Genomic DNA, 12,660 nt, shown 5'->3' with positions numbered 1-12,660 from the left:
GAAAGTTCACAATGAAATCACAGTAAATTCTCATAAGTAAATATTATAATATATTAAAATAACTGATTCATAAGTATTATTTATGGTTGTGATAATGATATAGGAGGTATAGGTAGGTACATTATTTTTTTTTTAATAATCTTAAATAATATATAAATGTATGTATCTGAATTATTAATTAGGTGTGACTTCAAAATAAAACTCAAATGTATTTAAACAAATATTTAACTCAGAACACAACTAAAAAATATATTAAAGATTGAAATGCAAAAACAAAAATAAGACTAATAAATCAAGAATTAAGAATAATAAATATTAAGTTAATTTGGACAATCCATATAAAAATATATCATATTAGAGTTAAAAAATTATCATAAAAAATGCTTTTATCCATATAATTCATTTAAAAAAATTTTCAACGTAGATAATTTTGAATTTCAGCAATTTGTTCATCGATTCTATTCGATATGCCTTTGAAAGCAGACGGTGGTGGTCCGATCATTTGTACCAACTGTGGTACATCCTGTCTAGATATTTGACAAAATCTGGCCAGAGACTTCATACATCTAAAACTATTCTCTTCGTTGGGTTTGCTGTTAAAATACTGTAAAACAGCCATTGCAAGTTCCACAACTACATCGTCAAACACCTTAAAAAAAAATTTAACTACAATCAGTTTTGTATCACCATTAAGTAAATACAAATATATCATTAGTTATACAATAGTTATTTATTTATTTTAATCATTTATCTAGAAATTTGAAGAATATTGATCTACCTGTACTAATCTAAAAAAAAACTCTAGTAATAATTTAAAGCAACAAGTAGCAAAGATCAAATGTGACACAACTATATTATATAATCATACATATCATAGATACATCCAAAAAGGCGTTCGTAAATGACACTCAAAGCAATAATAAGAAATTATAGTATTTTATTCTTAAACGGTTATGTCTTGTATCAAAAGAATGATATTTATAATAATTGAGCATAATTGTTTAATAGTATATAATAAAAAAATTATAAAACCTATAACAGATTAAAATCTATCTCGCACAAATAAATTATAAAAAAAAATATTATAAATTCGAAAAATCTACAAATGAAAATAAAAATGAATATTTAAAAATAGAATTTTTTGAAATTTCCCATATTTTTTGTTAAACAAAATGAAATATTGAAATGTTAGTAAAAATATACAAACATAAGTAAAACAATAATGAAAACAAAATGGAGTTTTGCGTGCATTCAATATTAACATTAGCTTATATAATATTATTATTATATAAAGTGAACTACGTTTAGTTATCTACTTGTGTACTAAGATTTAAATCATTTTTTAAATGCAATAGATAAATGACGAATAGTTTGTATAAGAAAATAGGTACTTCATCGGTATTGATAAAATATTAATTAATTCAAGTCGCGAATACCATTTGTCTTACACCTCACACCAACGATATAATAGATAGTTGTAAACATACAAGGCTAGTAAATTACAATTTACAGGTAAGAATAAGAAAATGTTTGGCCACGTGTTTTATAACGATATGATATATTATTACAGTATAGAAAGAATGCTCAGCACATTTACACAACGCCAGTATGCCACGTACACGTTTATATTGGAATATATATATTATGTCTACCTTAAAAAACGATCCCACGGGTAACAGTCGTCGAATGTTTTGGTTTTTTAACATTTTCTGAAAACAGTTAAACGAGCAGGGAAGAACGTGCACACGTCATTCAGCAGAATCGACTGAGTGCACGTCAACGCGAAACACTAAGTATATAATATAATATATTATATAGGTACATAATATACATCACTGGCAACTTATTTTATAAATGGCAACGTCTTAATAAAATAACGGTCTAATTTTTATTTTACAGTTATGTATTTATCAAAAGCAATACAGACCACCGTTTTTACCTCCTTGCAGGCCAAATTGTGTACCAGGGCCGTGCCTCGGTCTTGCAGAACCTTGTCTTCGGACAACAACGAATTCACCGCCACCTTAGTCGTCACCCGTATGTTGCTCACCGAACTGGAACCAAGCTGCCATTCAGATATGTATAAAAGCCATTCGGAAGTGCTGCTGTTCTCGAACAAATTGCACATCTGAAAACGATTAAACGCCCACGATGAGTAATTTTAGAAACCTTGGCGATGCGTATTCGCAATATACTGACGAATAAAGTGAGAGCTAGCTGTTCGAGCAGAGGAAGTTTATCAAATCCGTTAGCGTAATTCATAAGTATGTGCTCCCTTCTGTCCTGGTGCAACACTAAAATAATGTCGTCTTTGAGTGCGCCCGCTGCCAAAATGTTCAATATTGTCTCGCGTACCTCCGAAACCAGCTGATCGTCGTTTAATAGTTTACCTGTATATCACATGCATATTAGCACAAACTTTGTTATGAACAAAACTGTACAATGATTGTAAGTAGATATTAAGTAAAGTGTACTAGCCAGTAGGGCTGCTACTACTCTACTACACTATCGATCACACTGACCGACAAACGACAGGAAACCTTCGCCCAGGGCCCAAGAGCCTTCGTTCTCCAACATGTACTGATCGAGTTCGGCGACGTACTGCATGTCGTCCGGATTTATGCGGCCATCGATCAGACCCACTAATCGTTCCAATTCGTTCTGTACCTATTTTATATATATTGATTCAATTAGGTATATATCATTCAATATTATTGTAAAGATCGCGACTTTATAGTTACGATCAAATAATATTCTGCAAATATTCGTGTATTTAACCCTACGTTTATGGTATCCGAGAACACTATAGGCGGGTCGCGTTCTTTACGCTTTAACTCGAGCTCCTTCCTTTCCAAGTCATCGGCGTCATTTTCTACGATTGCAGTTGCAGGCACATTAACACCATTTGTTCCGTTTTCAGACATTTTTTTGCGATTATCGCAGTACTTTCTAACGTAAAATTACAAACAATGAGCAAAAAGTTATATTAAGTTTAAACTCGTATTGTAATTAAATATTATAAATGCATAATAATATAATTATTTAAAACAAGTTCAGTACACCTACCTACTAGAGCTGGGTTCAGACTCGTTACAAAACTGATCGCTTAAGTGTTTGTTCTTGTCTTTCTTTTTTTTTTTTCTTTTCTCTCTTTTCTCTAGTTTCTCGTTTAACTTATTTCGTTTTTCTTCTAACAACGCTGATTGTTTTCTGTTAATAGATAAATAGAGAATAAACATTAAGTACTACCGACATCGGATAAAATTAGCTCCAAGTTATTTGTTCACGCATCTTAATATTGTTATAGAAGAAATAATATATTTGACATTATCACAAAAATAACACGAGTTATATACACTACAAAAATAACAACAAATTGTTAATTTTAACTAAGTTTTATTTGTATTCAACAAAAGTAGGTATTACACAGGTAACAAATTTTAAATTTGTATGTATATCTGAATTATAAATATATCATGAACAAATCAAATATTACTGTTTAAAAATATTTTACTATTTTAAGAAGTATGGTAAATAAAATATTCTAATTTAATTTCGTAATTTCATAACACAAATATGGATATTTTATTTATATTTAGCTTAAAACGAAATACAAATTAGAGAGCAATAATTTTTAGTTGAAGAGAGCAGCTTGAATTAATGTTATGGCCATGATCGTGGATGGAAGTGTTAAGGAGAGTGATCATTGATATCATTTAAGGATAATATCATTAATTTCTGAAACAACAAAACACAAACAACGCCATTTTGTTAATTGCTAAATAACAGTTTTAAAATTGTTAATATAATCATTAAAATAGATGTTATAACAAGTGAAAGCTAAAAGATAAATTACATCACTTTATTAAAAAAAACTGTACACATTATACCTGGCAGAATCGATATCGTTGTTAAGAGATTCGAAATCGGACCCAGATCTTCTTACACCTGGATGTATACCAATACTGTTGGAGAATAATTCTAAAATTGGTGCCAATTGTTGACCAAAAGGACTGAAAAAAAAACGAAAACTATTTAACTATAGGAATGCTTTGGAATATTGAAAAAAATGTAAATGTATAAAAGTACACACGTGTTAAGTATTTCGTTTGGTAAGTCTAAAATGTAACTAGGAATACAATTCCCGCATAAAAACTGACTGATTTCGTTGGAAAAATTATTACAATTGTGTCGTAATAAATTATACTTGTCTGCGCTAAAGGGACAAAAAATAAGATATTATTAACACACCAATAAATAATAATAGGAGCTATACTATTATGAATATATTGTATTATATCGACATATCGTATTCGAAATCATTCCACAATGGATCATATAGGTTAGGTATACTTACGAGAATGTATCTTGTTCTAGTCCCCGCAAATACTCTTGAAATACGTCTTCCGGCAAGCACGTCTTTCCCAAACTATGGGTACGTAATGGATTTCCCAAGGCTGTGGTGCCCTAGAATAACCGAAAGAATAGGCATTAAGTACTAAACAAGAAGGGCTTAATATTATTTCCACTGAAAGTATGCAACGATTGGCCACGTAGCCGTGTTAGAAATACTGTGTACTTATTTTTAGACTAAACAGAGTGGGATTTAGTTGAATTGGAATGGAGTCAAAATAGTGATATGTGGGATAGATTTTCATAGATGAAGCATTCAGCAAACATTTAAATACTAAAAGATAATTATAATAAATACACGTTCTTGTATAATACACAATAATGTTTAAGTATAGTGTTTTTCTGTAATATTAGTCAAATGAAAATGATTTTAGTTAAACATTTTTATACAACAATTTATGTTGTAACATCTGGGACATTTATTTAATTTAATCGTAATGATAAAAAAAAAATATTTTATAAATAAAACATTAATAAATCAAATCATAAGGAACTAAAGGACTATCTGCAAAATTACTTTTTCTAAAGACTAAATTTTCAACTGACTTACTGATGATACATTAATTCATTAGATAAACATATTATTATTTGAGACTTATCTTATTTATTTTAAGGTTATAAATACGTTTATTTTAATATTCATGATATTATATTCATTATAAAACACATTAAAAATCAGTTGATTTTCTTTAATACAATATTATCTCATTACCTATAACTGAAAGCCTACGGGGAAAAAAATACTAATTTTAATAATACTAGACAACACAACTGAATTTTAAAACATTTGGCCAATCCTCCATTATACAGTGTTCGACAATAGAGATAGCATAAAATATTTCAAATTCATAAACTTGAATAAGATTCGTGTAATTTTAATTTTAACTGCATGTAGAACTTAATTTACACATTTTTTAAATTTACAATATTTATCCAGACATGCGCAGCAAAATAATTTTTTAGTTGTTCCTCTTTCCGCTTCGTTTAAATAAATATTTCTTTTTTTAACAAACTGAGAATAAATTAAAGTTTCAATTCATGCAGTATTTATCGTATAAAATAATAGCATCAACAATTTTATTTATTTCCGTATAATTTTATATGACTTGTTCAAACATTAACCCACTCTCAATCAGACAAATTTTTAAATTTAAAGGTGTAAAGGTACAGCAGGCATATCTTGTTATTGAACAAGTTACTGTAACGTATGACGTGTTAAATTTGGTTTTTAAGATAAATTATTAAACATGAAAAACAATTCTGAACAAAGATGGCCTATCTTACTAAGTATATTTTAGGATAAATGTATATTGTTACTATAATAATTTACTTTACTATTAGAAATAAGGTAGGTTAAATTAATTTTAATAAAAAATATTGCATTTATTATATTATTAATATTTAATTATTATAAAAGTATATATTTACATCACATATTATTTAGTTAATAACTTATTTTTGAATCATTACGGACTTCGAAAATCCCTGTAAATAATTTGGTGGTATAAAAATTCATAACTAAAATAGTATATTTATTCTAAATACTTTGAAAATATGTTTGTGTAAAACAAAATAAACGTAAAATTTCAAGGTTCTTACGAAGAATATTTTTGAATTTCAACAGAATACCTAAAATTTATATATTATATAATCTACCTATAATAATATGTGAACATGTATATATATATATTATTAGTTAAGCGAAAAAAATGTATTATTTATTTAATTTTATTTATATAAAAAAAATCAAAATACGAGTACATAGATTAAGACTAAATAATAGTATGTGACATGTATAGAAAATTTTAAACATGAAAAAAAGGTAACTACAGTTATTCGTTTTTGAATTAAACTAAATAAGAAAATCGATTTATTCAAAATCTAATTTTGCGTAAAAAAATCCGTTTTCTATTACTTTTTTTAGTTTACATGATTATTAAAAAATACTATAAATAAGAAATTTATACTTTTAACATTTCAAAAATAAAGTAACATCTAGAGTCAAAAAAAATCTCTTATCAAAAAATACATTGAAGTTGAAAACTTGAGCATTTTTACTTTTCTAAAAAGTGATATAACACAAAAAAATTGGTTATGATGTAAAAGTAAAAAATTTGAATTTTTTAAAAAATAGTATAACTTTCTATGTTAAGAAAAACATGAATCAAATTTAAAGGCATACATATAAAATATTTCTTATTACCAGTATTACCTATATTCTTAAACATACTATATATATATTATATACAGATTATTTGTTAAGCAAATTATTCATCTTGTAACATTTTTATTTAATAGCTCATAAAATCAATACAGTAAGAGAAACAAGATAATTATTTTACGATTGTACCAATAACATTATTTTTATTTATTTTTGGCTATTCTAATAAAAATGTAATAAAAATAATTACACACATAGTATATAGATATCTTATTTTGAAATGTTTTATATAACGGCGTCAATAACATTAGATATTTTCATCATTGGATTATTGCCAAACACAACTACAATTACACTTTTGTAATACATTAAGGTCTGTTGAGCATTTCATATCAATTTATTTAGTTGCAAAATAATAATAAATTTGATAAGTAAAAAGAATTTACTACTAAATTCATCTTATTAAATATTACTATCATATTTTTACTAAACTTATATTTTATTTTATTACTAGGCATAGTATTCAAGATAGTGTTAAGCGAAATGGAACATTTTTTTCCTGAAATCATCTTGTAAAAATTATAGGAGCCATATCCATTTATTGCTTGTGATACATTGATAAATAAAATAAAAAATTTAATTTGACAATGCCTATATAATTAATAATATGTACATTAACAATGGAAGACAGTTATGGTCTGCTAGTAATGTATAAATTATCTCTTTCATAATAAAATAAAATCATTCATCCAATATCTATTACAACACAAAACATTGTTATTTCTATATTGTTATACAATGTACTAAATATTTTGCATTTTAACGTAGAAAAACAATCACATATTGATGATGATACCAGTAATCAATATAAAAATAAATCAGTAAAAAATAATGAAGAGAAAAAAAAGATAAACTGAATAATTTTTAAGTTACTGAAATTACACATATTGAGTATTAATTTGCACAACGCACCATTAAAACAATTTATAATGACAAAGATTTATAATAAATAAATTAACTAATATAGACAGAACTAAAGGTTTCTTTAATGCTGTATAATTATCTATTTTAAAATAGATATTGGAAAATATCTATGTTTAGTTTTATGTCTAATTTAAAATATATATTATGTATGGAATCTTAAACAAAAAATTTCAAATTTTATTTCTAAATAATAAGTACTGATGATATATAGACAATTGATATAAAATTATGTTTTAAGTACCAGGTACCTACTTCATAATAATAATTTTTATCAAACAATTCAAATGTTTAGGTTGAACAGATAACTATCATACCTACTATATATTATATAAACCTATTTAATAAGATTATTTTAATCAATTACAATAAACTACAAATTTTAAATTCAGGCCAAGAGAAAAACGTATGATACATATTACTTTGTAAACTGATGTTCTGATGAGATCTTGTTTACATTTATAAACAATATACTAAATATAGTGAAACTAATACAAATAAAATAAAAATGATTGAAGTATAATTTACATACTTTACCTAACCTAAACCTATAAATTACAATAAAATTACATTGAAATCAAATTCGTAATAAACATAGTACTTACTGGATCGCATACTGATATCCCATTAGAGCCAAAAAAATACTCTTTGCCGAATACTATTATTGCGGTGTGCCAAATACCTTCAATATTTTTTTCTGCAAAGCATTTATATGTATCACGTAGAGTTAACGTATATTACTAATATAATATTAGGTATTATTTAGCATCTTACGTAATAATGACTGTCCAAAGGACTTGGCCATACCACCAGTTAAATCGTAAACATATAATACGACTTCTTCACCGGCTTCTCCCATTGTAGTATGTACAAATTCACTCTGAAAAAATTTGTAAATTAATAGTAAAAATAACACAACTATCAAATACACAGTGAAGAGAACATTTTTCAGAGAAGATATTTAACCGTAAACATAAATGACGGTAGTGGAATCAAAAAAATTGACCAAAACGGGTAGCCAATTGGTAACTTGGACACTTACCAGAAAATTTGCAAGTCAATCGAAAGGTCAATATATATATATATATATATATATAATTGATTGGTATGAGTACAAGTGTGATGTGCAAAAGTAGATATCAGACAACGACGCAATTCAGGAAAAGTTGAGAAATTTTGAAAAACGTCTTTCAATTATTGTTCAAACGACAATGACGAATAATAATGATAATTATGAATTCACAATCACAACTCGGTACGGACTGATCGGTTCGGCGTTCACGGTTGTTGCTTGTCGTATATTGTGCTATTGTATGTTTGTATCACGTCAACGTAGTAAGCAGGACAAAGATCGCGGGGGCCGAGAAGGTGATATGCGAAAAATTGAATGGATCGTAATCAGGGCGCGATCACACACCTACGAATCTCCAAGGATGCTATAAATCGCCATTAATATTGCGCGCCAAAAAGTGCACGTGTCTAAACGCTGCCGTCGTCATGAACACACTATTATTATTAATATGACTATATTTTTACTTCGTCTATCCGTCATAAAAAAAAAATTTAAAAAAATTTAAATTATACATGTATCACGTATACGCCTTGTATAGGTGGTACCTATTTTGATGTATAAATATTATAAATACATTCACCTTGGATTTTGCTGCGAACTACCAAAACAACCATTATATGAAATACTCGTTTTGCGATGTGACAATTAAAATTCGTCTTCATTGCATACTAATATATTTTATAATAAACAATAATTATTATTGTTTTAATTTTAAATAGATAATATGTGAATGATTTTGCGCAGCATATTTTATACTACCTATAGATATTATATAAAATAGTTTGTAAATTTGCTACAACGCTACATTATACCTACTTGAACTAAACAAGTTAAACATGCAGAATAACAACATTAATTTTGTGATTGAAAGATTGTATTCGCCAGGACTTAAAACGTTTACGATTATTATTATGTTTTACTATAGCTATAGTACCTAGGTACCTATACGCAATGACGTTTAAAAAATATTTTTGCCTTTTTATACGTATAAATAGAGTAGATATAAATATAGTAGTATAAAATTCCTAAATAGAAAAAATAAAATCAATATAAAAATTATATAATAAAATACACTTAATGATATATAAGTTAACAAATATCATCTCCGATTTTTGTTTTTTTATACATTCGTTACAGTGATCTAGGTGTCTATACTGACTATACTCAATGATAAGCAGGCCTGGATTGATATGAGTACAATCGTAGGCCCTAGACAAAGCCATAACTGGGGGAGGGTCCAGGGGTCCTGACCCCCCCAAGAATTTTTAAAAAACAGAAATATTTTATAGTGGTGAATAAAGTTGATTGATTATACATTTTCAGTATTTATATTTTAAAAAATGTTGGACCGGGGGGGGGGCATCCGAAATTTTTTTTTCAGTTGTAACCTTGGCCCTAGGCACAATGCTTTTAAATCCTATACGCTTATACGAACCTGCGGTGTCCAGTATTTAATTGGGCATAAAACCTTCTGTTTAGGAGAGAAAGTGTTGAATTTCAGTGTTAATCCTTTAAAAACACAAATAATCAAATCTAAACTTTTATATGATAATAATTTTAACAAATCTTAAAAACGATTCATTTTACTCCAAGTCTTTAAATATATTATAGAAAACTAAATTGTTAAAAATCATTGTTATTATGCATAATAAAAAACTTATTTTACAACAATTTGAATATTTCTTTATCTCTCGTACTTAAGTATAAAACAAGATAATTGTAACAAAAAAAATATAGTAGCCACACATTTTATTTTTAAGGGCCCCAAAAATATTCGTAGTCCTTAGACACAATGCCTAGTTATAATAGTGTCTATGCGCTATGACCCTGGGTTACAGGGATATGACGGTAAACCACTTCGCAGTGCACAACGTTTTAACAGAGTCTGGCGGCTAAAGATTTATCACTGCCAAGAGTGTTGAAAGAATGGTTAAGAATGGTTAAGATACGTGTTCGCTTTTTTTTACCAAAGAACACGGTACAATCAGAATTCAACGACCAGCTTTAATTTTTTAGATAAAACGGAATTTCAAGTTAGGTCATTCTTAGTACTATTTATGTTATAATAACTTAATTTACAAAAACAATTTTGATTTAAAATATTGTGATTTTTTTTTTAATACTATTAAATTATTTTAAGCATAAATACAATTTAAACTTTTTGAAAATTTCAGGTTTTTAGAAGTGAATTGTTTTAAAATTTAAAAGATTTAAAAGAAAAATTTTAAGTACTTGGTAGATTTAATTTTCAGTGTCATTTATCGTATTTAAGTATAATATCCTTGAAAAAAAACACACACATCACATTGTGAAATCAATACATACATCGCACCACTCAGAACCTAAATACAAGACATTTTAAGATACAATTTAAAGGATGACTGCTTGCCTCTTTCGCATTTTTCTCCTGAATACTTCTATATATGTATAGGGAGTGATGGATACAATTGTCGGTTTCGCCAATGCATCTAAACGATCCGTAAAAATCAAATAAAAGGAATATCAGTAATGAAAATTGAAAATTGAAATTTTGGTGGGAAAACAAACGTGCAGGCGGCAAAGCGTACACATAAAATACCAACTTTGTGAATATGCGGAGCTACCCTTATCGGAGATAAACATGACGCTATTGTGCGGTTCGCCTATCAACATGTATGAGGGCTGGTTATCACTATCGAAGAAAAATCTCATTATAAATAACACTACGGCCGTATAAAATATACATACAATTATTATTGTACACGTTCATCAGCTCTTATCTCAATTATCGTTATTAATTATTATTTTAATATTAGACGCCGCGCTGCCTGGCTGCTTGCGGGTAAACGCACGCCGGGTAGGCGAATGACCGAAATACACGATTGTGATTTACGAGCAAGGATCACAACAGCAGAGCAAATAAAAACGAAAAAACTACGAACCGAAATGCACAAAACATGACGTTTAATAGACATTACATACCTATATGTGTATCTATATAGTATTGCGGTAGGTAGATGGTATTATATCTGCAGCTATCTGGTTAGCAAATGTCCACGAGTAAGATCAAACGCCGAAAATAGTTAAAACGTGTGCGTTTTGCTGTGTGTGTCATCGCGATGTGTGACAACACTTTTAATTACGCGGGTGACGACGGTCATTTACTAAACATTATAAAATAAATAAATGTAGTAGGTTAGTATGAGAAGTACGTTACCAAGAGCGTACAGGTGGGCGAATCGCTCAGGCCTCGTTCAGACGTCAGAATTTTCGCTATTCTATTAAATTGCACCGGGTCGAACACCGCCGTAACCGTATAACGATGATCGACGACAACGCTCTGGAGCAGCATACCACTGAACACGATTAACGTAAATCGCATATCGTACCCGCGAAGAGACGTCGAAATTGCGTGTGCGTAATGTCGGTAAAAAGAAAACTTAAGCCCACATTGTCGTCGATTGCGAGTACACCTACGTGTACATCCCTTTTTTCGATATTTTATTGATTTGCATCGGCGCAACTGATCAAATATTTGGTCTTACGTGGGTAAACAAAAACGTGAGTTATTACCGTTTTCGGCAAAAACACAAAATTATTTGTAAAACATTTAAGTTATATTCTAATTATTGTGGTTTACGTTATAACTACGTGTATACCTACAATGAAAATATATATTATAATATTATGGTTGGTATTATAATTTATAATTACAACTCATGTATTAGGTGCACACACAATGTTACACGAATATACTTTAAAAATTGTGTTTACAGTTTTTAGTGGAGTAGCTACTCTATTTAAAAAATTATAAAAGGAAATAAGTCTCCGAGACAACACTACTATAAATATATTTATTATTAATTTATTAATACCTACTTGTCCTAATGTCCTACTTATACGAAAAATATAGAAACCTAATATTCTTAATAGAGTTAATATATTATGGACACTAAAGATATTGAATACATGATATATATATATATATATATACGTATAATAGGTATAATATATATTTATTTAATTAAAATGTCAACACAACTTACATAATAAT

General features: G+C 28.1%; 1 protein-coding gene across 4 annotated transcripts; it reads right to left on the bottom strand.

The window, feature by feature from the left end:
* Nucleotides 1–317: 317 nt before the first annotated feature.
* Nucleotides 318–12,035, bottom strand: LOC113554042. 4 transcript variants are annotated; one of them, XM_026957698.1, is made up of 13 exons: nucleotides 11,824–12,035; nucleotides 8,330–8,435; nucleotides 8,161–8,252; nucleotides 4,358–4,467; nucleotides 4,094–4,216; nucleotides 3,891–4,013; nucleotides 3,067–3,210; nucleotides 2,784–2,949; nucleotides 2,523–2,667; nucleotides 2,200–2,390; nucleotides 1,940–2,128; nucleotides 1,653–1,709; nucleotides 318–649 (listed from the first exon to the last, which is right to left on the bottom strand). In XM_026957698.1, exons 1-13 carry the CDS (start codon nucleotides 11,986–11,988, stop codon nucleotides 416–418), a joined length of 1,845 nt encoding a protein of 614 aa, XP_026813499.1. In that variant the 5' UTR covers nucleotides 11,989–12,035; the 3' UTR covers nucleotides 318–415. The 4 variants fall into 4 exon arrangements, with proteins under 4 accessions (XP_026813499.1, XP_026813502.1, XP_026813501.1 ...); XM_026957701.1 differs by lacking the exon at nucleotides 11,824–12,035 and adding an exon at nucleotides 8,598–8,900; XM_026957700.1 differs by lacking the exon at nucleotides 1,653–1,709 and having other exon boundaries at nucleotides 11,824–12,034.
* Between the last annotated feature and the right edge of the window lie 625 nt (nucleotides 12,036–12,660).

The sequence above is a fragment of the Rhopalosiphum maidis genome, chromosome 2 (assembly GCF_003676215.2).
Source record: "Rhopalosiphum maidis isolate BTI-1 chromosome 2, ASM367621v3, whole genome shotgun sequence".
Classification (NCBI taxonomy): domain Eukaryota; kingdom Metazoa; phylum Arthropoda; class Insecta; order Hemiptera; family Aphididae; genus Rhopalosiphum; species Rhopalosiphum maidis.
This window is presented reverse-complemented; position numbering and strand designations above follow the sequence as displayed.